The sequence below is a fragment of the Phyllobates terribilis genome, unplaced genomic scaffold (assembly GCF_046119375.1).
Source record: "Phyllobates terribilis strain yellow unplaced genomic scaffold, ASM4611937v1 Scaffold_2__4_contigs__length_985480577, whole genome shotgun sequence".
Classification (NCBI taxonomy): domain Eukaryota; kingdom Metazoa; phylum Chordata; class Amphibia; order Anura; family Dendrobatidae; genus Phyllobates; species Phyllobates terribilis.
In genome coordinates, this window is record NW_027362762.1 from 649,116,488 (window position 1) to 649,137,973 (window position 21,486).

General features: G+C 40.6%; 1 protein-coding gene across 1 annotated transcript in view; it reads right to left on the bottom strand.

Moving 5' to 3' along the window:
* ADIPOR1 (adiponectin receptor 1) overlaps positions 1 to 20,958 on the bottom strand; it is a 30,989-nt gene extending 10,031 nt beyond the window's left edge. The window contains exons 1-6 of the mRNA XM_073666698.1: positions 20,825 to 20,958; positions 16,349 to 16,567; positions 15,523 to 15,645; positions 5,928 to 6,099; positions 5,372 to 5,558; positions 1,983 to 2,170 (exon numbers count right to left, since the gene is read on the bottom strand). Of these exons, the coding sequence (XP_073522799.1) occupies positions 1,983 to 2,170; positions 5,372 to 5,558; positions 5,928 to 6,099; positions 15,523 to 15,645; positions 16,349 to 16,486 (808 nt within the window). The 5' untranslated portion in view covers positions 16,487 to 16,567; positions 20,825 to 20,958. The remainder of the gene's footprint in view (positions 1 to 1,982; positions 2,171 to 5,371; positions 5,559 to 5,927; positions 6,100 to 15,522; positions 15,646 to 16,348; positions 16,568 to 20,824) is intronic.
* Positions 20,959 to 21,486: the final 528 nt, after the last annotated feature.

The window sequence follows — 21,486 nt, forward strand, 5'->3', positions numbered from 1 at the left end:
CATAGAGTGACTGCAGACTTGTAGCTTAAGCCCGGACAACCCCTTTAAGTAAAAAAAACAAAACACTGTACTAAGTCCAGCACTAATATCATACAGAAAAAAGTACATAAGAACCAAAATAATACAGAAAGAAGGCGGCTATAACAGGCGAAACATGTGTCGGGTCTCTGTTGTCCCTAAGCAGGTCATTCATCATTGTGTAACATGTAGCTCTATGTTAGTCAGGGCGTGCAATGACATTCATGCAGATTCGTTTGTTCGATTCTATGGCAGAATTGCCTATGTCTGGTGTAGTTCTAATGACTTGAATGACATTCATTAGCTTGCTTAGTAACAACCTGATTATTTGGTGCTTCTATTTGTAATGACTTGATATTTGGGGCTGCGGTGCCACCTGGTGGTTTCCCACTTTTTATGACTGTTTTTTATTGTATTTTGTATCATCTTATAAATAAAAATTTGTATACTATTAGAGTTTTCTGTATTTTTTTGGTTCTTATGTAGATTTTTTCTATAGGATATGGATTCTATTCGTACTGAACAGTTTATGATGTCCATGTAGATTCTTAGGCATAACATGTGGGCACTCTATTTAAGTCATAGCACAGTAAATTGTAACAAACAAGTTGCTTTACAAAGCTGATCCCTATGCAGTGATTATCCAGCATAAAAAGATCCTAGAAGGGACCTGTCAATCACGCTGCAGCCTCAGTATTGATTTTATTTCAATCGCATACTACATCTTAAGGTGTTTTGTTTTTTTTTACTCCGATGCATGTATTTGTGGCTAGGCATTTTTGCAATTGGGTTTCATTAAACATTTTGCGGGCTTCGTTTAGCTACACAGTCAACTTTGAAGTGGTCTGTGGTCATAAAAAGACAAATGACAGAGTTACAAACACTCACATCTGAATGAGCATGGACAGAGAAGTCATTCTGCAGCCAGCAATACACAGTGCAACACATGGCTATAGAAGGCAAGTGGTGCAAGATTCAAGATGCCAAATTACAAAATAGGTTTTTAGCCCCAGATACATGAAGAAAAAAACCCTGTTGTTCCTTTTAATGCTATAGTATTTAAATATATAGTAAATTACCAACAAGTTCCTTTTATGCAATGGTAGTCAGCTTTCTAAACATACCGTATTTTTCCGACAATAAGCAGCACTTTTTTCCCTCCAAATTTGGGAGGATAATGGGGGTGCCTAATGTAGCTTACCTGGGAGGGGGGGTGGCGGCGGTGGAACAAGGTCACAGGAGGCAGGCAGGAGCAGGGTAGCCACTGTAGGAAGCAGCAGCAGGAGTGGGGCGATGCTGTGGGCCCTGGGCTAGGAGGAGGGGGTGTCCCGGCGGTGCACACATTGACCTTGTGGTGGGCTTCAGGAAAACGACGCTGGTTGTCGGTGCATGTGCAGATTTATCTCTCAGCTCACTGGCGAGCCAAGATCTCAATCTGCGAATGCGCAGCCTCCGACGTGATTTTATTGAAGACAGTCGGGAGATCAATATGTGCAGACGGGACTCCGCTCCTGCCTCGCACCAAGGGGACACCCCCGCCTCCTAGCCCAGGGCCTGCATCATCGCCCCACTCCTGTTGTCAAATTACACAAAAGTGATGCTGCCCCACTGTCCCCGGTAAGCTACATCCGGACTGTAAGACGCATCTGTGACCCCTGACGTGCCTGATCCAAATGATAGGTTAAAAATAGATTTTAACCTATTTAACTCCTGTAAACTTGGGGTGTGTCTTCTAGTCTGAAAAATACAGTACTTCATTAGTTTTGACAAATGTTTAATAACACTAAAGTAAATGAGCGAATTTCAGTTTTATCAGTCATGAGAAATATAATGATATTTTATAATGTTATTTATTCGGAAGGTCTCAAAAATATTATAGAAAAAAAAAAAAAAAAAAAAAGTCATGAATGGCACTAGCATCCAATATGTACTTTTTCTATGGATATGTTAAATGTTAAAATTACCAGCTCGTGTTGGTCTATGCTTTGGTGTGGCAAAGCGATCCCATTGTGCTACAACAATAGCAGTGATGCCCAGCACACAGACTATGGACAGGTATATGAGACGAGGCTGAGGGGAGCAGTAGAATGAGTAATACAGCCAGGGCACAAAGCTTCCCATGATGAGGAGGGCAATACCAGAGTAGTCCAGCCTGGAAAATTGGAAGTGGTTAATACAAAGATGCATTTATGGAAAACATTACCTAATAATTACTTTTACTGATGTACATGAAATAGTTTTTAAGGTTGAAAGTAAATGTAGGTTCATCAAGTCCAACCTATCCTATAGCCTAACATGTTGATTCAGAGTAAGGCAAAAAACCCATGTGGCAGTTTCTAATAGCACCTTATTAGGGGAAGAATTCCTTCCCGACTCCACATATGACAATCAGACGAATTCCCTGGATCAACGTCCCATCACAGAACCTAGTAACCAGAACCTGTAATAGAATCTTTTTCAAGAAAGGCATCCAGGCTCTTCTTGAATCAACCATTAAACATCACGTGGCAGAGTTCCATTGTCTCACTGCTCTTACAGTAAAGAATCTGCGTCTGTGATTACGATTAAACCTTCTTTCCTCTAGACCAGGAATGTCAAACTCAAATACACAGAGGGCGAAAATTAAAAGCTTGGACAAAGTTGCGGGCCAACCTTGATCTTTATGAAAAAAAATGTCTACAATTGAGGAAATTTTTCCATATCAAATATAACAATGAACTTTTTTATATGGAAACAACCTTAACGGGGTTGTCTCATGAATAAAGTACATTTTAATTAATAGATTTTAGAATAAAATTTTGGAATATAATATAACCTTATGTAAGAGCCGTAAAAAACATATGACCCAATGGCCTACTTTAAATATGTAATAAAGGATAAAAGACCTTGAATAATACAGAAACTAAATTAAGATGCAAACAAAAAAGTGCCCCGAAACTCAGTATGATATCCCCACAGAATTTTCCCATACGCACTGTAAGATGACCCTACTGTACTCCTCCCTCTCCCTCAATCCCCCTCGACAAAGAATGGTGACCCCATCACAGAATGATTCTCCAATTGTAATACCCACAACAGCCCTCCATACAGTGTAATGGGCCCCACAAAAAAGTGCTCCATACAGTATAATGGCCCCACAAAAAGTGCTCCACACAGTATAATGGCCTCACATTAAAAAAATAAATACCTCTACTCGTTCCTCCACTGCTCCAGTCTCTTCAGATCCTCTGCGTCTGAGACGTCAGACGCAGAGGGGGAATAATTGGAGAGGGAGTATCAGCTGACACTCCTTCCTCCATCATTGTTTTTGACTGTCTAGTAGAAAGTGCGATGCCGGGTGGGGGATGCACCTGGCGTTGAGGTGCAAATACAGAGTTTGACATATGTGCTCCAGACATAGAGGATGCCCCTTGTTTCCATTGTAGGCCTAGGTGTAAAGATCATTAGAAATATTCCTGTACTGTCTCCTCGTATATTTGTACAATGTAATAATATCATCCCCCAAGCCTTCATTATTCCAAACTGAATAACCCCATGTTTGATAACCTGTCTTGGTATTGCAGTCCACCCATTACCCTAATAACCTTGGTCACTCTTATCTGCACCCGCTCTAGTTCAGCTATGTCCTTCTTATACACTGAGCACAAAATTGTACGCAGTATTCTAAGTGTGGCCGCACTAGTGACTTGTATAGAGGCAAAACAATGTCCTTGTCTTTTAATGCATCCCATTATTATTATTATTATTTGCCTTGGCAGCAGCGGCCTGGTACTGGTCACTAAAGTTGAGTTTGCCGCCCACCCATGTCTTTTTCAGTGATAGTTTTACCCAATGTTTTAGCATTTAATGCATAAATGTACATTTTATTTCCTCTGCCCAAGTGAATGACCTTACATTTATCTATATTAAACTTTAATTACCATTCCTCAGCCCAAGCCTCCAGTCTACATTAATCCCCCTGTAATATTACATTACCCTCCTCTGTGTTGAATATCTTGCAGAGTTTAGTATCATCTCCAAATATTGAAATTCTACTCTGTATGACCTTTACAAGGTCATTAATAAATATGTTAAGAAAAGGAGGGTCCAATACGGACACCTGTTCGAATGTGAATAATGAATATTTTCAGGTAATGTGCATAGTCTCTGGAGACATTACTCATGTCAGCTTTACTCTAGTCTAATCTCGGACCACAAAAATTCAGATTAAAAGAGCCCGATACAGCATTTTTTTGTTTTTTTTTGGAAAAGAAAATCAGTTTCACAAACCGGTAACTAACTTGATTTTTTTTTTTTTTTTTTTTTTAAGAGACAAAGACAGTAATATCTGAATATGTTTAAATATTTATTTTTAATTAATTTCCTCTTTTAGTCATGATATCTTAGTTTTTAATTTAGAAAAAAATGCATGATGTATGCATAGACACTCGATAATCAGAGTAATAGATAACTAAGCATAAATACATCTCCAATGCAAAGTTAAGAATTATTCTAAGGTAAATTCACACATTCCATATGGCTGTGGATTTTACTTTTGGATTTGCAAAACAAAACAACTAATTTCAATGCATGCTGAAATCTGTTGTGAGCAAGCAGCAAAATATGGCACCCTATTGTACATGATATTCCCCCATGATAAAGAGGTCATTTATACAAGCAAAACATGCGTAGGGGACGTGGGGAATCTTCTCACCAGGCTGACGGTCCCATTGGCGTCCATCTCCAACTGCTGGGTATGTTCATGAGTCCAATTATTTAACATGTATTCTCCCTTGAGCCTATTGATAACTACCAAGATGTACTAGGTACTATACCTTCCCTTTGGCTCAGGGTTTAACCTATGGACTCATTAGATACTATCAGTATGTACTACGTATAGGAATGCCCTTGTGGCATAGTCACTATTCATGATACCACATTGTTATTGGTGCCACTGGCTACTCACAGCTTGAGGTCTGTGTTGATCACTTTTTTGTGCATAAATGTTATATGGTGTGTTTTTTGTTACTGATTTTAATCTTTATATGTAATAAAATTTGAATAATCGTTCTAAGCTATTGAAGGCTTCATTTTTCTCCTGGTTATAAATTATGGCATGTATATGGAGTTGTTTTAGGTGGACAAAAGGGGCACTGTTCCCACTTTTGAAACTCTAATCATGATGTTTGTGATCCAAATGGGTTGTTGTATACTATTGTACATGTTGTAGGTTCCCCATGGATAGGTGAAGAAAAACCCTCTGCGGGTACAACTTTCCTTAGATATCCATATGACTTATGTACCTTACAATTGCAATGGTGTTCATTGAATTACATGCAAGCATTCAAACAGCATGCAATCTAAACATACTTACTTAGAAAATGTGCGGGATACTTTCTCCGAGTGACAGTACACAGTGTGAAACAGCCAAGAGAAGCTGAGACACAACACTGCCCCCAAAAAGAACATTCCAAAAACCACCTTCTCTTGTAGGGGAGCCATGAAGTACATATTAGGTCTAAGCATAGTCAAAACCCCCAGGAAAAGGAATAGTAAAAAGCCTGCACAAAAATGACAAAAAGATAGAAGTTAGAAGTGCATTTAAATATATCAAGGTGTACTGGACAGTATACTTCTGTTACTCTTGGACCAAAAAGATTCTTTACATTTTACTTTAAAAAGAATATTTAGGAAAGTGTGTACTGGTAAGCAGGTTTGAAGGTCTCAGAAATAATAATAATAATAAAAAAAGTATCACATCAACGGTAGACATAGCTTGGAGAGAACGAAGATATTTTCCAATTTCTACAGATACGGGACATACGAATTTAATCAACTACCCCTATGTAATGATATGTTATGACAGCAGAAGAGATTCCTACAAGCTTCAGGTTCCATCACATAGTGTATACCAGAAATGTACCATGTACCTAGTAAATGAGTCCAGATATTTCCTGTCTCAGTATGTATTCTGAAAATGCTCCTGAAGCAAGCCCGGAACGAAGGCATTGGTGGACGGTGTCCATGTAAAAGGTAGTCATTATCCTTCAGCCAGTCAGGAAGCACGTCATATGGAATAACTCTCCACCGGCCTTCCCACACCTGTTGGATAAGCAAAGAAACATTTGCAAAGTCAAGCAGGACACTGACCACAATCATTTTATTTATGCAAGCAGCCACCAGGAGAACATTTTATAACATTTTCACCCATTAACCCTATACCAAATTATGAATTCAGTACGTTTGGATTACACATTTGTCTTTTTATCTAGTACTCCGGTCAGGATTATTTACTTGTTTTGTCAATTCCCTGCATTTAATATAGCAATTTCATGACCACAGCAGTTCACACCAGTGTTTAGTTTTGCAAAATATAATATGTTACATTATCTGATTAGCTTGTGTTAAAGGAAGTACTAAAGAGTTATTCCCAAATTCACAACGTGGTCTTCTACAACCCCTGGCAAAAATTATGGAATCACCGGGCTCAGAGGATGTTCATTCAGTTGTTTAATGCTGTTGAAAAAAAAGCAGATCACAGACATGGCACAAAACTAAAGTCATTTCAAATGACAACTTTAGGGCTTTAAGAAACACTAAGGCTATGTGCACACGATGCATAAATGCTCCGGATTTTTTCCTGAGCATTTCTGCATCTCCCTGGCAGAAAAAAACGCATGCGGATTGTACATGAGTTTTTCCTGCCAGGGACAAGCGGATGTGAAGCGTTCTTCACTTGCATTTCCGCATGTGGGTTGTCAAGAGCTTTCCAATCGATTTTAGCATCACTTGGAAAGTGCTTGTCAACTTGGTCACACTATATAAATCCATGCAGCCGGCATGGATTTATATAGTGTGACCTTAAAGAAGGTTTAAAAATAAAAAAATAAATCTATACTTACCCTCTGATGGCCCCCGCAGTCTTGCTTCACTCCGTCCTCCCTTGCCGGCAGCTCGCGGTACACTACACTGAAGGACCTGCCGTCACACAACTATGACGTCAGCGCAGGTCCTTCAGTCCACCGCAATCTGCCGGCAAGGGAGGACAAGCGCAGCGGGGGCCATAAGAAGGTAAATATAAATATTTATTTTTTATTCTTTTTTTTTTTTTTTACAGGTACTATAGTACCCGGGTCCAGAGGAGAGTCTCCTCTCCTCCACACCCGGGTACCATCCGCACATTGAAACGCTTGGATTCCGCATGTACAGATGCAGTGATGCGGAATCCAAGCGATTCAATGCAAGTCAATGGCGGCGAAAACGCAGCGCTTCCGCAAATCATCAAATTAGATCTGCTCGTTAGTCTGCATCTAAAAAGGAGTGATCACACCTTGGAGAGCTGTTGCACCAAGTGGACTGACATGAATCATGGCTCCAACACGAAAGATGTCAATTGAGAAAAAGGAGAGGATTATCAAACTCTTAAAAGAAGGTAAATCATCACGCAATGTTGCAAAAGATGTTGGTTGTTCACAGTCAGCTGTGTCTAAAATCTGGACCAAATACAAACAACATGGGAAGGTTGTCAAAGGCAAACATACTGGTAGACCAAGGAAGACATCAAAGCGTCAAGACCGGAAACTTAAAGCAATATGTCTCCAAAACAGGAAATGTAGAACAAAACAAATGAGGAACGAATGGGAGGAAACTGGAGTCAATGTCTGTGACCGAACTGTAAGAAACTGCCTAAAGGAAAAGGGATTTACATACAGAAAAGCTAAACATAAGCCATCATTAACACCTAAACAGAAAAAAAACAAGGTTACAATGGGCTACGGAAAAGCAATCGTGGACTGTGGATGACTGGATGAAAGTCATATTCAGTGACGAATGGCAAATCTGCATTGGGCAAGGTGATGCTGGAACTTTTGTTTGGTGCCGTTCCAATGAGATTTATAAAGATGACTGCATGAAGAGAACATGCAAATTTCCACAGTCATTGAGGATATGGGGCTGCATGTCAGGTAAAGGCACTGGGGGATGGATGGATGGAAGGATGTTTGGGGATGATGACATTTTTTCAAGATGATAATGCATCCTGCCATAGAGCAAAAACTGTGAAAACATTCCTTGAAAGAAGACACATAAGGTCAATGTCATGGCCTGCAAATAGTCCGGATCTCAATCCAGTTGAAAATCTTTGGTGGAAGTTGAAGAAAATGGTCCATGACAAGGCTCCAACCGGCAAAGCTGATCTGGCAACAGCAATCAGAGAAAGTTGGAGCAAGATTGATGAAGAGTACTGTTTGTCACTCATTAAGTCCATGCCTCAGAGACTGCAAGCTTTTATTAAAGTGGTGGTGCAACAAAATACTAGTGATGTATTGGAGTGTTCTTTTGTGTGTTTGTTTTTCATGATTCCATAATTTTTTCCTCAGAATTGAGTGATTCCATAATTTTTTCCCTCTGCTTGGTCTGTAAAAAATTACGCTTACTGAGTACCACATTTTTTTTCTTGATTTCTTTTAGTGTTTCTTAAAGCCATAAAGTTGCCATCTGAAATGACTTTAGTTTTGTGCCATGTCTGTGATACGCTTTTTTAAAACAACATTAAACAACTGAATGAACATCCTCCGAGCCCGGTGGTTCTATAATTTTTGCCATGGGTTGTAATAATGTACACAAATATTTACTCATTTGTGCCAAAAAACTGTTTTGTATCCGCACCATTTTGCAGTTATCACACCCCAGAGGATGCCCTTTCATGGTCTTATTACCCTTAACGTGCTATTGGAACCGTCCTTCTATAGTTCCAGTCATTGCACTGGTTGCCCATTCACTACAGAGTACAATACAAACTTGCCCAAAAAGCTCTCCACAATTCCGCACCACCAGACATCTCCTCCATCATCTCTATCTACTGCACTTTACAGAATCCTGGAGGTTATTTATCTAATGTAATTTAATACATACATGTATAAACTGCATCAAAATTGCGGCTCAAGGAAAATAGCAATGTTTTGGGGCGGTTAAATATTTAATCATTCACATAAATAAGTCTAAAAAATTGAATATTGAAAAATGACATACAAATAGCTGTGAACCACACCGATTAGCCATATTGCAGATAGTGGTGATATCAAAAACAATAACAAATATATTAAAAAAGCCGGTTACTTAGGCCAGCACACTAACAGAAATATTTGTTAATAATTCCTTTCAACAAGGATAAAAATAATTAATGTGTGACAATGATAATGTTTAGTACTTTATAAATAGAAACCATGTATCACAATTGACATAAGTGGTAGTGCTGGTTTACACAAGTACAAAATACAGCTGTTAATTACCATACGACTGAATAATGCAGTATACAACTGACTAAATGTATAATAATAACTCACCATCGCAGATGAGTAAAAAGTGTTTATTCCTTGAGGGATGAAGCTTACAACGATAAATCTCCAAAATATCCCGATTTCTTCACAATTGCCGAGGGGTTGTAGTGACATACCTATTCATCTTCTGCCTGCTATTTGAGGGGTCACGCGACGTATCTCCAGAGCGGACGTCACCAGCCGGGGTGCCTCGGTACTTTTCCCAGTAGAGTGCAGCTTGTGTTTCTTTCCCTTTGTGAATCACTCCAACCTTTGGCAATTGTGCAATGATTAGGAGATTTTTGATATTTATCGTTGCAAGCTGCCATTTATGTCAATTGCGATACACTTTTTATATTTATGAAGCAGTGACTTGTACTAATCATCATCACTGACACATTAATTTTTATCCTTATTGAAAGAAATAATTAAATATTTCAGTTAATGTGCTGGCCTAAGCAACCAGCTTTGTTAAATATTTTTGACACCGCCAGTCTACAATTTGGCCATTAGGTGTGGTTCACTGCTATTTGAATATATTTTTTCAATATATCTTTGTTTTACACAAGCCTTTTTCTATACATTTTTTTTATTTTTCTATTTTTTTATACTTATTTTTGTGAATAATTAAATATTTAGACGCCCCACACTATTGTCATTTTCCTCGAGCTGAAATTTTGATGCACTTTATAAATATGTTAAATTACTTTATTTATATCATCTTGGAGGCTATGTAATTCTGAAGTGCAGTGGTGACCGGGAAAAAAATAAAAATAAAAATAAATAAAATCAAATCATTTTTTTAACCCCTTAAGGACCGAGCAATTTTTGTTTGTGTGTTTTCAAATGCCTCACCCCTACTTCTTATAGCATTTTTATTTTCCCCTGACACAGCCATGTGAGGGTTTGTTTTTTGAGGAGCTAGTTGCACTTTTGAATTACAAATTGGTAAAAAAAAAAAAAAAAAAAATAGCTTGGAGACACCATTTTCCAAAAGCCACTACATTTTTATTTTTCTATTGGCTGTAAGCCATAATCATTAACAGAAATAAACACTTGAAATAGATCACTGTCTGTAATGACTCTATATAATATACGAGTTTCACTTTTTGTATTGAGGAACTGAAATAAATTAACTTTTTGATGATATTCTAATTTAGTGAGATGCACCTGTATGTACACCCACTGACAGGTATGTGCACAACGACTTGTGGCATCAGTTGTCTTTTTCTAATCTTTATATGAGATATTAATGTCTGTAAAGCGCTGTGGAATTAATGGCACTATATAATTGAGTAAAATAAATAAATAAAATATTAGAGGTTGCAGGTGTACTTATCAACTTATACAGAATATTAAATCAGCCAGGCAGGGTTCTGTACAAGAGCGGAGCGTGCACAGAAGAACAAGGTGAATCCTACACTTAAGGCCCCGTCACACTAAGCGATATCGCTAGCGAGATCGCTGCTGTGTCACGGTTTTGGTGACTCACCAGCGACCTCACCAGCGATGTCGCTACGTGTGACACTTTGCAACGATCAGGCCCCTGCTGTGAGGTCGCTGATCGTTGCAAAGTGTCCTGGACCATTTTTTGGTCGTTGGCCTCCCGCTGGCCAGCACACATCGCTGTGTGTGACCAGCGGGACCAACGATCTGGCTGGTAACCATGGTAAATATCGGGTTACTAGGGGCACGCGCGCACTTCGTAACCCGCTGTTTACCATAGATACCACTCTGCTACGGTGAGCGGAGGCTCCAGCGCACCGTAGCAGAGTGGTATCCATGGTAAACAGCGGGTTACTAGGGGCACATGCGCACTTAGTAACCCGATGTTTACCATAGTTACCAGCCTGCTCCTGCTTAAGCAGCAGGCTGGTAACGGGAGCAGGACATCGTGGAACGATTCTTTCCACGATATCGCTGCTCCCCTGATCGCTGGTGAGCCTGCCTGTTTGACAGCTCACCAGCGATGTATTAGCGATGCAGCAACGATCCCTGACAGGTCGTATCGTTGTCGGGATCGCTGCTGCATCGCTTAGTGTGACGGGGCCTTTAGACTAGCTTGAGGATAACTCAGAGGGGGCTAGTCAGGAGCACACAGGAAAGAAGGGGGAAAGAGAGGAAGAAGCAGGCGCTGTTGGGAAAAGTAGTTTCAGGAATGTAAGGGTATGTTCACAGTTGTCGTCAGCAAATTTTTAGGCGGATCCACTAAATAAAATGGTGGAAAAGGCATTGACAAAATGATCAAAAGAATGGTCCTATTAGTTTGTATGGGAAAATAACTTGCTGTTCATATATTCAGGCTTTTGAATAGCTCTTAAATGGCTCTCAAAGATAACAAGCTTTTAAAGGAAGTACAATCAAAATTCTTCTGGCGCTTTCCTGCTAGGGAGATGCTCAATACTTTATAATAGCAATCAATGGTAAAAAGACATCCAAGAGTCTTTCTAAGGCTATGTTCACACCTGTTTTTCAGCGTTTTTTGCTGCAGATATTTCTGCAATTTTCTGCTGTGTTTTGCAGTACCAGCAAAGTCTACGAGAAACCAGAATTCTCTGTTCACACATTAATTTTTTGTTGTTGCGTATTTTGAGCCTTGGTTGGGTTTTTGAAAAATACAGCATGTCACTTCTTTCAGCATTTTTTCACCCATAGGAAGTAATGGGTGGTGAAAAAAAAATGCTGAAAAAAAAGCAGCAAAATTTGTATCAGCATTTTTGATGGCAAAATAGAATGTTTTTTTTGTTTTTTTTTCACAGAACTTTATGTACATGAATAAATAAACAAAAGGACAGTGGAAAAACCGCTGAAAAAAAACACACAAAGAAACCTTTTTCACGCGTTATTTGAACACAGGACTTCTGACAGCACAGCTACAAAAGGGAGCCCTTATTGGCAGACCTGTCTGAAAGATTCTGGGCTGGTGATTTATAACTGCATCTCTTCAGAAGATGAGAGAGGAGTGAAAGGGAGGGGGATGAGCAGCGCTGGAGAGAGCTGACTGGGTTATTCAGAGTTAACTCCTCTCATGCAATGTATCTAATGCACTCTAAGGGTATGTGCATACGGGTCAGGAGCCGCCTGCGGCCACGACAATATGGAATGGCTGCGCAACTTCCACTCATTATGCAAATGAGAGGCGCCATTTTTTTTTTTTTTTCCACATGTGGACTTTCCTCATAGAGGTTTAGTCTATGGGTAAAGTCCACATGCGGACCCTTAAGAGAAATAGAAATGCTACGGGTCTGAAAAACGCGCCGCATATTAGTTTCCACAAGTGAGCTGCAGGTGCCCAGATACGAATAGTGGACATGGGATTTCTAGAAATCCCATCCACTATGCTGTAAAATCTGGATGCTGCGGGTTTGACACAGCATACCAGGCAACGTCAAACCCGCAGCGGCTCCTGAACGTCTGCACATACCCTAAGCCAAGGTTTGGAGGCTGAACTCCATGGAAACAAGCTGTACACTATAAAAGCTCTCATTGCCTGGGAATGACAGCAGATAGAAACAAACAACTCAATTGCAAACTTGCTTATTTGCATGCTAACTATTAAAGCAATTTAATACTCCTTTAAAAAAAAGATGCCTCAGGTTTGCAGAACTCCAGAGAAAAGGAGCAATCCTTGAATCGATTCCTATGTGAATATAACCTAAGGATAGGTACACCCATTCAGCTATGTGACACTGGATGCACAGAGGAATAGAAGGAGATGAAAAAAGACATAAAAGGTACAAGAAGGAAAAGTTATGTTGGGCTTAGTCTGTATATGACCAATATCACTTACTGTGCTTTGTGAAAAATAATTTGTGGGAATAACACTTTAAAGAAAGTGATAATAAAATGTATATTTTATTGTAAATACGTTGCAGTGTTTTATGTTACTAGACAGTTTTCACACTAGCCACTGCAGCTGTCACAATAAGATGATGCTTCTTATTCTCAGTAGTTCACCAGACAGCTTTGCTGTATATATAGGTATATGATAAGCAGAATCACATCATTAACATTAGAGGGTGGGTAAGTGAATAACCTCTTTCTTGTACTGCTGAAAGCCTAGATACGTTAGAATAGCTGCAATACAGACACTGATGGGCTCTGCACTCATCCCTGTCCATTAGGGAAGGGTTTGGTGCAGTACCCTGCTGTTATAATTGTAAAAGGAATACAGGAAGCCACACTGTGTTTCAATAATATGCCCATCCCTGCCCGAAGGATTTACAGTGTTCAAAGAAAGACCAAATGAATAAATATGACACACACACCACTATATACCTAAATCACACAAAAAAATAAAATAAAAAATATTGATAAAACTACATGCATTTTTCTGTGAGTTTGCACTATAAATTTAGAATGTGGTTCCTTGTCAACTGTGGGGCACATTTATCAGTGCTAAATACTGACACACATTCACAACAATCATGTGGCAGTATAAGGGTATGTGCACACATTGAGTATTTGCAGAGAAAATGCTGCGTCTTTTGATGCGCTCCCCCCATTCATTTGAATGGGTGAAAAACAGCTGAAAAAATTGGCATGCTGTAGATGAGAAACGGCTTCAAATCTGCAAGGAAAAACATAAGCAACGTGTGTGTGCGTGAGAGTTCAGAAATCTCATCCCTTTTGCTGGTACTGTAAGCTGCAGCGTTTTTGGTGCAAAAATTTCTACTGCAAATATTCAGTGTGTGCACATACCCTTGGGTAGAGAAGTGTAACGCTATACATTATATATGTATAAATTATGCAGAGTGTCAAAATATATACCTTAGATTAGATGACACGTTATGATGTCATGCAGTATGCCGAAATAAATCGGGAATAATCCTGTCTGCTAACATTGGTCAGCTTTGGCATATATTTTACAAAGGTGTTATTAAAGGGTGAAATGTCACATGCAGTTATTTCTGTACCTGTCGCACCTTTTTTTTGACAATTTGTAACACTTTATAAGTTACTGAGGTTCAGTATTACAATCTTCTATAACCTACACTTGAATTTCAGTAGGTGTAAATCAAACCATAGTAAAAGCTTTACATTGCAAACGTTTAAAGCACCACTTTAGAGAAGTCTTAAAGGGGCATTCTCATGTTATTAAATTGCCTTAGTTAGACATCATGAAAATAGGCAAATTTGCAATTGACTTGCTTTTTCTATCTGCTTTCATTCTCTTGCTGTAAGAGTCCTTATTTTACATGGTGTTTTCTCCAGTGCCTGGCCAAGTATGCACTCACTGACAGTTGAAGAGGTTGGCCACTTTCTCCTATTCGTGAAGCTTTCCTCGCACACTGACTACCACTTCTGTATATAAAATGGTAGCTGGAGGAAGAACAAATGACCTGCTCAGCCCATCAGTTTCCAGAGCAGTCCTCCTAATCACAGTGCTCACTTCCCGAGCCATGTGCTTGTTCAAAAGCCGTGTTAGCTCTATATGTAGACTGGCAGACCGTTAGAGTGTTGTAACAGGCTGAAACTGCTAACCAGAAATTTCACTCAAAGAGGAGTGACCGCCCTTCAAGCAACAAGGAAGCAGGAGACTGCAGAGCTGTGAGCTGCTCAACAGACAACTTGAGAATACCCCTTTAAAGATAGGAATACATCCAAATGCAGTAAACTGGTTAAGTCATTTGTAATGTTACAGCGCAAAACAGCCGTTGCCTTGTAAATACCGCCTTCATGTGCAACCCCCACTGACCACGTCACCTGTTTGTTGAATAAAGGGCAGTACGGTGGCTCAGTGGTTAGCATTGCAGCCATGCAGCACTGGGGTCCTGGGTTCAAATCCCAACTAGAACAACATCTGCAAGGAGTTTGTATGTTCTCCCCATGTTTGCCTGGGTTTCCTCCCACACTCCAAAGACATACTGATAAGGAATTTAGATTGTGAGCCACAATGAGGACAGTGCCAGTAATGTCTGTAAAGCGCTGTGGAATTAATGGCGCGTAAAAAAGTCAGTAAAATAAAAAAAATAAAAGGTAGTAGAAGGGCAAGGGCCACTTATTCCTCCTACTGAAAAGAAAACGTGTGCATGCTGTTTTTTTTTTATATACAAACAACAATGGAAGCACCACTCATAAGGTTGTACGTTCTAGCCAGCCCTGTTACGTGAATAATGTGTGATGTCCTCCTAAAAAGGTCTTTAGATACTGGTGCCAGCTCTTTCTCTGCCATATAAAATCATCAGAGAAATGGCCATTCCCTCACCTTATAAACAAACTCTTCCATTTTCTCCATGGCATGATGTGCTTGAAGTGGTAGAGTCAGTACTCTAACCTCCTCTTCCTCCTCTTCTTCTTGAGACCCCTTTGCAGTTTGGTTTTCATTTCCCTAAAGCAGAATCAAGGATTAGGTCATTACATGGCTTCTAATATCATTGGTGGGTTTCATTTTTTTTGACTATTCTGTGCTTGCAAACGTTCAGTTCAGTTCCTCTGCTATCTATCTCAATAGATTTTTGTGGCTCGTAATTTTACAACTGTCTTCAAGAGGATATTAATAATATTCATGCTTATTGCATTTTCCACCAACCCCTTTGCATATGCCTTAATAAGATATCTTCTTGCTCTAGTGCAGTGTTCCTTAACTCTAGTCGTCAAGGCCAACCAGCAGATCATGTTTTCAGGATTTCCTCACATGATAATGATGAGTCCATCACCTGTTAGATAACATGGATTTGTAGGTGGGCCTCGAGATGCTCCAGTCAAATTGAGCCATCCACAGGAACAATTTTGATGTAGTACTACATTTCCACTGCAATTACATGTGTATGGTAAATGTCTGGCTGGTCGCAGGTTCCCTGAGCGATGACATCTGACGTGGTGGTTTTCCCAAAACCACTTCAAACACTATACCCCGTTTCTGTCAATGTAGAGAAGGTGACAAGGTAAGGCAGCAAGCGTTTTGTATATCTAGCCATTTACATTTCTGAATCCTGATGGTATGATGCAGCACTAAACCATTCTACCAACACAAAAGAGATTTTATGCAAAAGTGCAATGTATTCAAATACGACACATAAATCTATACTTACACAAGTTGACGTCTGGCCCTTTCTTTCTCTTCCCGTTTCCAAGAGTGGTCCCAATTCCGTTAACTCTAGGTCGTCCGGATCTCCCCGAGTACTGCTGGGCAAGCTACCCTCCTGCCCTGATACTTTACAAGTGGCCATCTGGCCTTTGTATGAAGGGGTGGGGGAGGGGAATTAGAGTGCCGTTTAAGTATAAATAGCCTGCTGTTCACTGTCTTGGACCTAAGAAACCAGAATCCATAAACAAAGTTAACGTCATTCATCCATATAGATGGAATTTCACGTGATACAATTACATATTAGAGCGAACATTCATGTGTTTGCTTTTTTACTGACACACAGATTTTGGTTTGGTTTCCTGAAATCCATGCCACAAATTACATTTGCTTTTTTATAGTTAATGGTTTTCATCTTTCACACATTATACAAGCACAGCAAAACAACCTGTTCATACCCTGATCAACAAATACTACAAGTGATAAAATGCCTTGATTCACAGTGTCTAAAGTGAACCGGACAGCTCATACATAATGGCCAGTCCACGGGCAGCAAGTATCAGGCACTGGCTGTATGATCTCAGCCAGGTATGGGGGACTGTGAAACGCTGCAGCCCGCTGGAGAAAAAACACACTTTAAAAGCCTCCGAGGACCAAGCAGTGCTGGAGACTAGTCAGAAAGGCGGGTCTCCGGGGGCTACTCCCAACCCGCTGCCCTGGATTGACATGTTTCCCTGTGTGTATGTAGGGGCCGGGAGACCTGTCAGTCACTGACAACAGAGATGCCGCTAGGGTCCCGCCTGCCCTCTAAGTCTCCAGCACGGCTTGGTCACTAGAAGCTTCTAAAGGAAGTTTTTTCTCTAAAACGCTGCAGCGTTTCAGAGTCAAATATACCTGACTGAGGTCATACAGGGAGTGCCTGATACACACTGATCAAGGATCGGGAAGTATGTATCCGCTGTCAGATTCCCTCTAATAGGTAAAAACGGGTGAAGAGCGCAAGTGCTCGTTACTCGAGTATGCCTAGGGTGCTCGGGCATACACAGAGTATCGTGGGTGCTCGAGCGACATGTTCTGAGTCCTTGCGGCTACATTTTGCGGCTGTTAAGGCAGCCACAATACATGCGGGGGTTGTCCGTGTTTGTCAGGCAATCCCTGCATTTTTGTGGATAACTGCCCTGAAAGACGCGACCGCAGGGACTCAAACATGTCACTTGAACACCCGCGATACTCGGCGCATACCCAAGCACCCCAGGCAAACTCGAGTAACGAGCACTTGCGCTCAACACTAGTAAAAACACAAATGATTCTTTATGGTAAGAGATCAAATAAATACTCCAGAAGCGGCTCCCTTGTCAATCTCTATAGTGACTGCCTACCTTTGAGCAAACAATATGGTAAAATAATTCCCTGCAGGAGAACTGGCTCCTATAAAAGAATTATATTGTATATGCACTTTCCTCAAAGCAAATAATATGGGAATAACCACCCAGGGCCAAATTTGAATAGGCTTTCAAAACAGATATTCTATCTATCCTTAAAGGGGCCTATTAGGCACTAGTAATAATTTACCATATACCGTAACCATCCAGTTGGCATTGACTCCTGAAACACTGCAACCATATATAAACAATAAGGCAGCAGTGATGTTCCCTCCATCTGACATTACTGATAGCACTGCATGGAGTTAGTGTAGGCTAAACCTTTGACATGACAGAAAGTATAGCACGTCCTAATACGTGGCAGTATTGTTTATAGTCAGCAGGGTTTTCAGCATTAGGAGCTAAACGAATACTGAGCTTTCTGGTTTTATAATTGTGCAGTGAAATGTCTGCAACTTTATAATGTGTCCAAGATCTCAATTTCCTCTGCATTGATGGGAAACGCGAGTCCAGCTTATTTTGCTCCTTTTTATGGTCCTAGTAATTCTAAAAAAAAAAAAAAAAAGACTTATTTTTGTAGAAAAATAGAGACTTTTTTTGGCTACAAAAACCTGAAAATGCGAAGTGTGAACAGAAGATATGAACGTTTTGTAATAACACACAACATTCACATTTTCCGCCCTTCTGTAGCCCCTTCACGCCACAGCCCTTTTCTGTTTTTTTTCTCCCCTTCTTCCCAGAGCAATAACTTTTATTTTTTGGTCAATATGGCCGTGTTTTTTTGCAGGACGAGTTGTACTTTTGAACATCATTGGTTTTACCATATCTTGTACTGGAAAACGGGAAAAAAATTCCAAGTGCGGTGAAATTGCAAAAAAAATGCAAATCCACAGTTGTGTTTTTTTTTTTTTTTTAAACAATAACAACAGAGGAGTACTCACACAGAGATGAGCTTATAGGAGCATAGCAGGTAATAGGAGTAACTGATTATTAGAAAGTTAGGACATATGAAAGGGGGTGAAATTGGTAATGGAAAACCTCTTTAAAGGGGTTGTTCAGTCACTGCATACTGATGACCTATCCATCCATAGGATAAATTGTCATTATGAGATCGGTGGGGATCCGACACAAAGAACTCCTACGAATCAGCTGTTATCTGCTCCTGCCACGGTTGAATGTAAACATTTTTAACAGCTGCACTGTGCATCTCTATTCACCGCAGAGCGTTCTGAAGTCCCCCTCAGCGGTCGCTATACATTGAAGGGAGCTGTGCTCTGTTTTAGGTGTTCATATCCAGCGGATCATGGGGCAAACAACAGCTGATCGGCGATGGTGCCAGACTCAGATTGATATCATATTCAGACCTACCCTATGGATAGATAGTAGTGATGATTGAGTATGCCTCATTAACCCTTCTGTGGAGCATGCACGGGTGCTCGCCGAGTATTTTGGCGTCCTCAGCGTTTCATTCATTGTCTCCGCGCCTGCAAGTGTCACGGCTGTTTAGACAGCTGTGACACATGCAGAGATAGCCTGGCGAACCGAGCGTGCTTGCTAAAAGGCTTAATGAGGCACACTCGATCATCACTAATAGATGGGTCACAGATGACCTGACTACCTCATTTAGCGCAGCAAAATATGGCGACAGATCTAAAAGGCATATGAGTTGCATCACATCTGAGCTCCCCTTCTGCAATCAGACTAGTTTGCAGTATTCATTGCTCCTATTTATCAAATGACACACTAATTATGGTGGCACTAGAGCCATTAGTACTAACTTGTCTTATTCTGAAAAATCTGCTTTGAATTGTGCAGGTGGCTAATTAGGAAATACTACACACAATTATTGATATGTTCCCTTACGGTGACCTTCCAGCTGCAGAATCGCCAGCGATCTATGACTGTTCTGAGCCAGCGCCGGGCAGGACAGGCATGTAGTTAGCCCCATGAAATAAACATAAAATAGTCCCAGAAAACTCCTTTAAAGTAAGCTTCTAATATTTATCATAGAGAACCTGTCACACTGAAACAGGTTTCTGAACAGCAGGCAGGATGTTTTAGAGCAGGAGGAGCTGATCAGATTAATAGACATTTTTATGGGTAAAGATTCAGTATAACTTGCTTTTTACTCATTGAAATCCCTGGTGTCTGCACATGAGTCCAGTGGGCGATCCTATCCAGTGATTGACAGTCTTCCCTGTTTAACTGAATGCAGATAGCTGTCAATCACTGAATAGGAGGCTCACATAGAAAAACTTTAAAAACATATTAGATAAGTATTTAAATGCCTAAAAATAGACAATAAAAAACAAACAAAAACCTCAGTAATCTGAGATGAAAAAGTGTTTGTTTCATCCTGGATCACTTGGGTTTTATGTTTTTGATTGTCTATTTTATTACATATCTAATATGTTTTTGTCTCTGTAAGCATCAGATGCTGACCCGTAGTCATTAGTGACGCTATGTCACACAGCACTCACTGGACATATATACATATATATACATATATATATATATATATATATATATATATTACACATACAAACAGGGGTTTCGGTGAGCACATATAGGTTTGTAGGAGAAGATTGAGAATATCATTGTGCGCAGCGTCTCCCCTACACCGCGCTGTCCATAGATCGCACTGCACGTACAATGAGACAGGTTCCCTTTAATATGTCAGATTCAGCTGCTTATTTCCGGTAAGAAGGGCTGACCGGAGCCGCTGTGCAGATTGTAGATAAATGGGAGATTCGACCGGGGCTCCAGAGTGATAAATGGTCATGTAATGGCTTCCTATAGGGCAGAACATTACTACACCCAGCACATAGGATCCTCCATAGTAACCTGACAGCGGTGCAGAACAGGCCATGTAATGGGTTGATCGTCCTATCTGCATGGATGGTGGGCAGCATCACCCTGACTGACCCTTCCGAGCAGACGACACACCACAGCGGGCCCCGAGCAGCAGGCTGCCTGACTGCAGGAGTCGATGACACGCCATGTCTGCGTCCATGACCAGCTCCTCAGAGACAAGCAAACGGCCGCCGCACATCGCCGCCCTCCGTCCTCACGGCTGGGAAGTAAGAGCAAGACATGTTTACCTCAAGCTTCCACCGAATGTCTCCGGAACAACCACAGCCTAGGAAATGACAACACACTCAGAGCCACTTCCGGTGCTGGCAGCGATTGGCCGCACGCCCGTAGACGCGTTCATTGCGGCTGGTGACGTCACTGCGAGCTCCGCACAGAAGCGCTCTCCACTGGAACTGTACCGTGTTTTGTCCCTGCGGCGGCCATTTTTCTGTAGACCAGTCTCCAGGCTTTCTGTGCTAGGAGAGCACTGATTTCACCCTCCTGGTTGCTTCCTTAGCATTCTTTTTGATGTTTTTCTCCACACTTTTGAAGGAGTTCTTTAAGAATAAATCGTTAGAATATTATATTTGGGAGGAATTATGTGGTAAATAACCGCTAGGCCTCATGCACAAGGTTGTACAGAGCTGCGCAAAGCATCTATTTGGTATTAATGAGCCAATCTGTGCCCTATTTGTGCTAGAGAAGTGTATTTCTGATACAGGGCATGAGATGGAGCCATTTTCACTAAGGTAACAGGACCCCTAACAACCCCTCATTGGTCAGGTACCAAGCTCCAAGGACCACATCCACTACAGTAGAATAGTTACCTTCTTCAACTTCAAACATATAGAATTGTGCAGTGTTTGCGAACCATTTACATGATATGAGGGACACATAGTGATGTTCATCC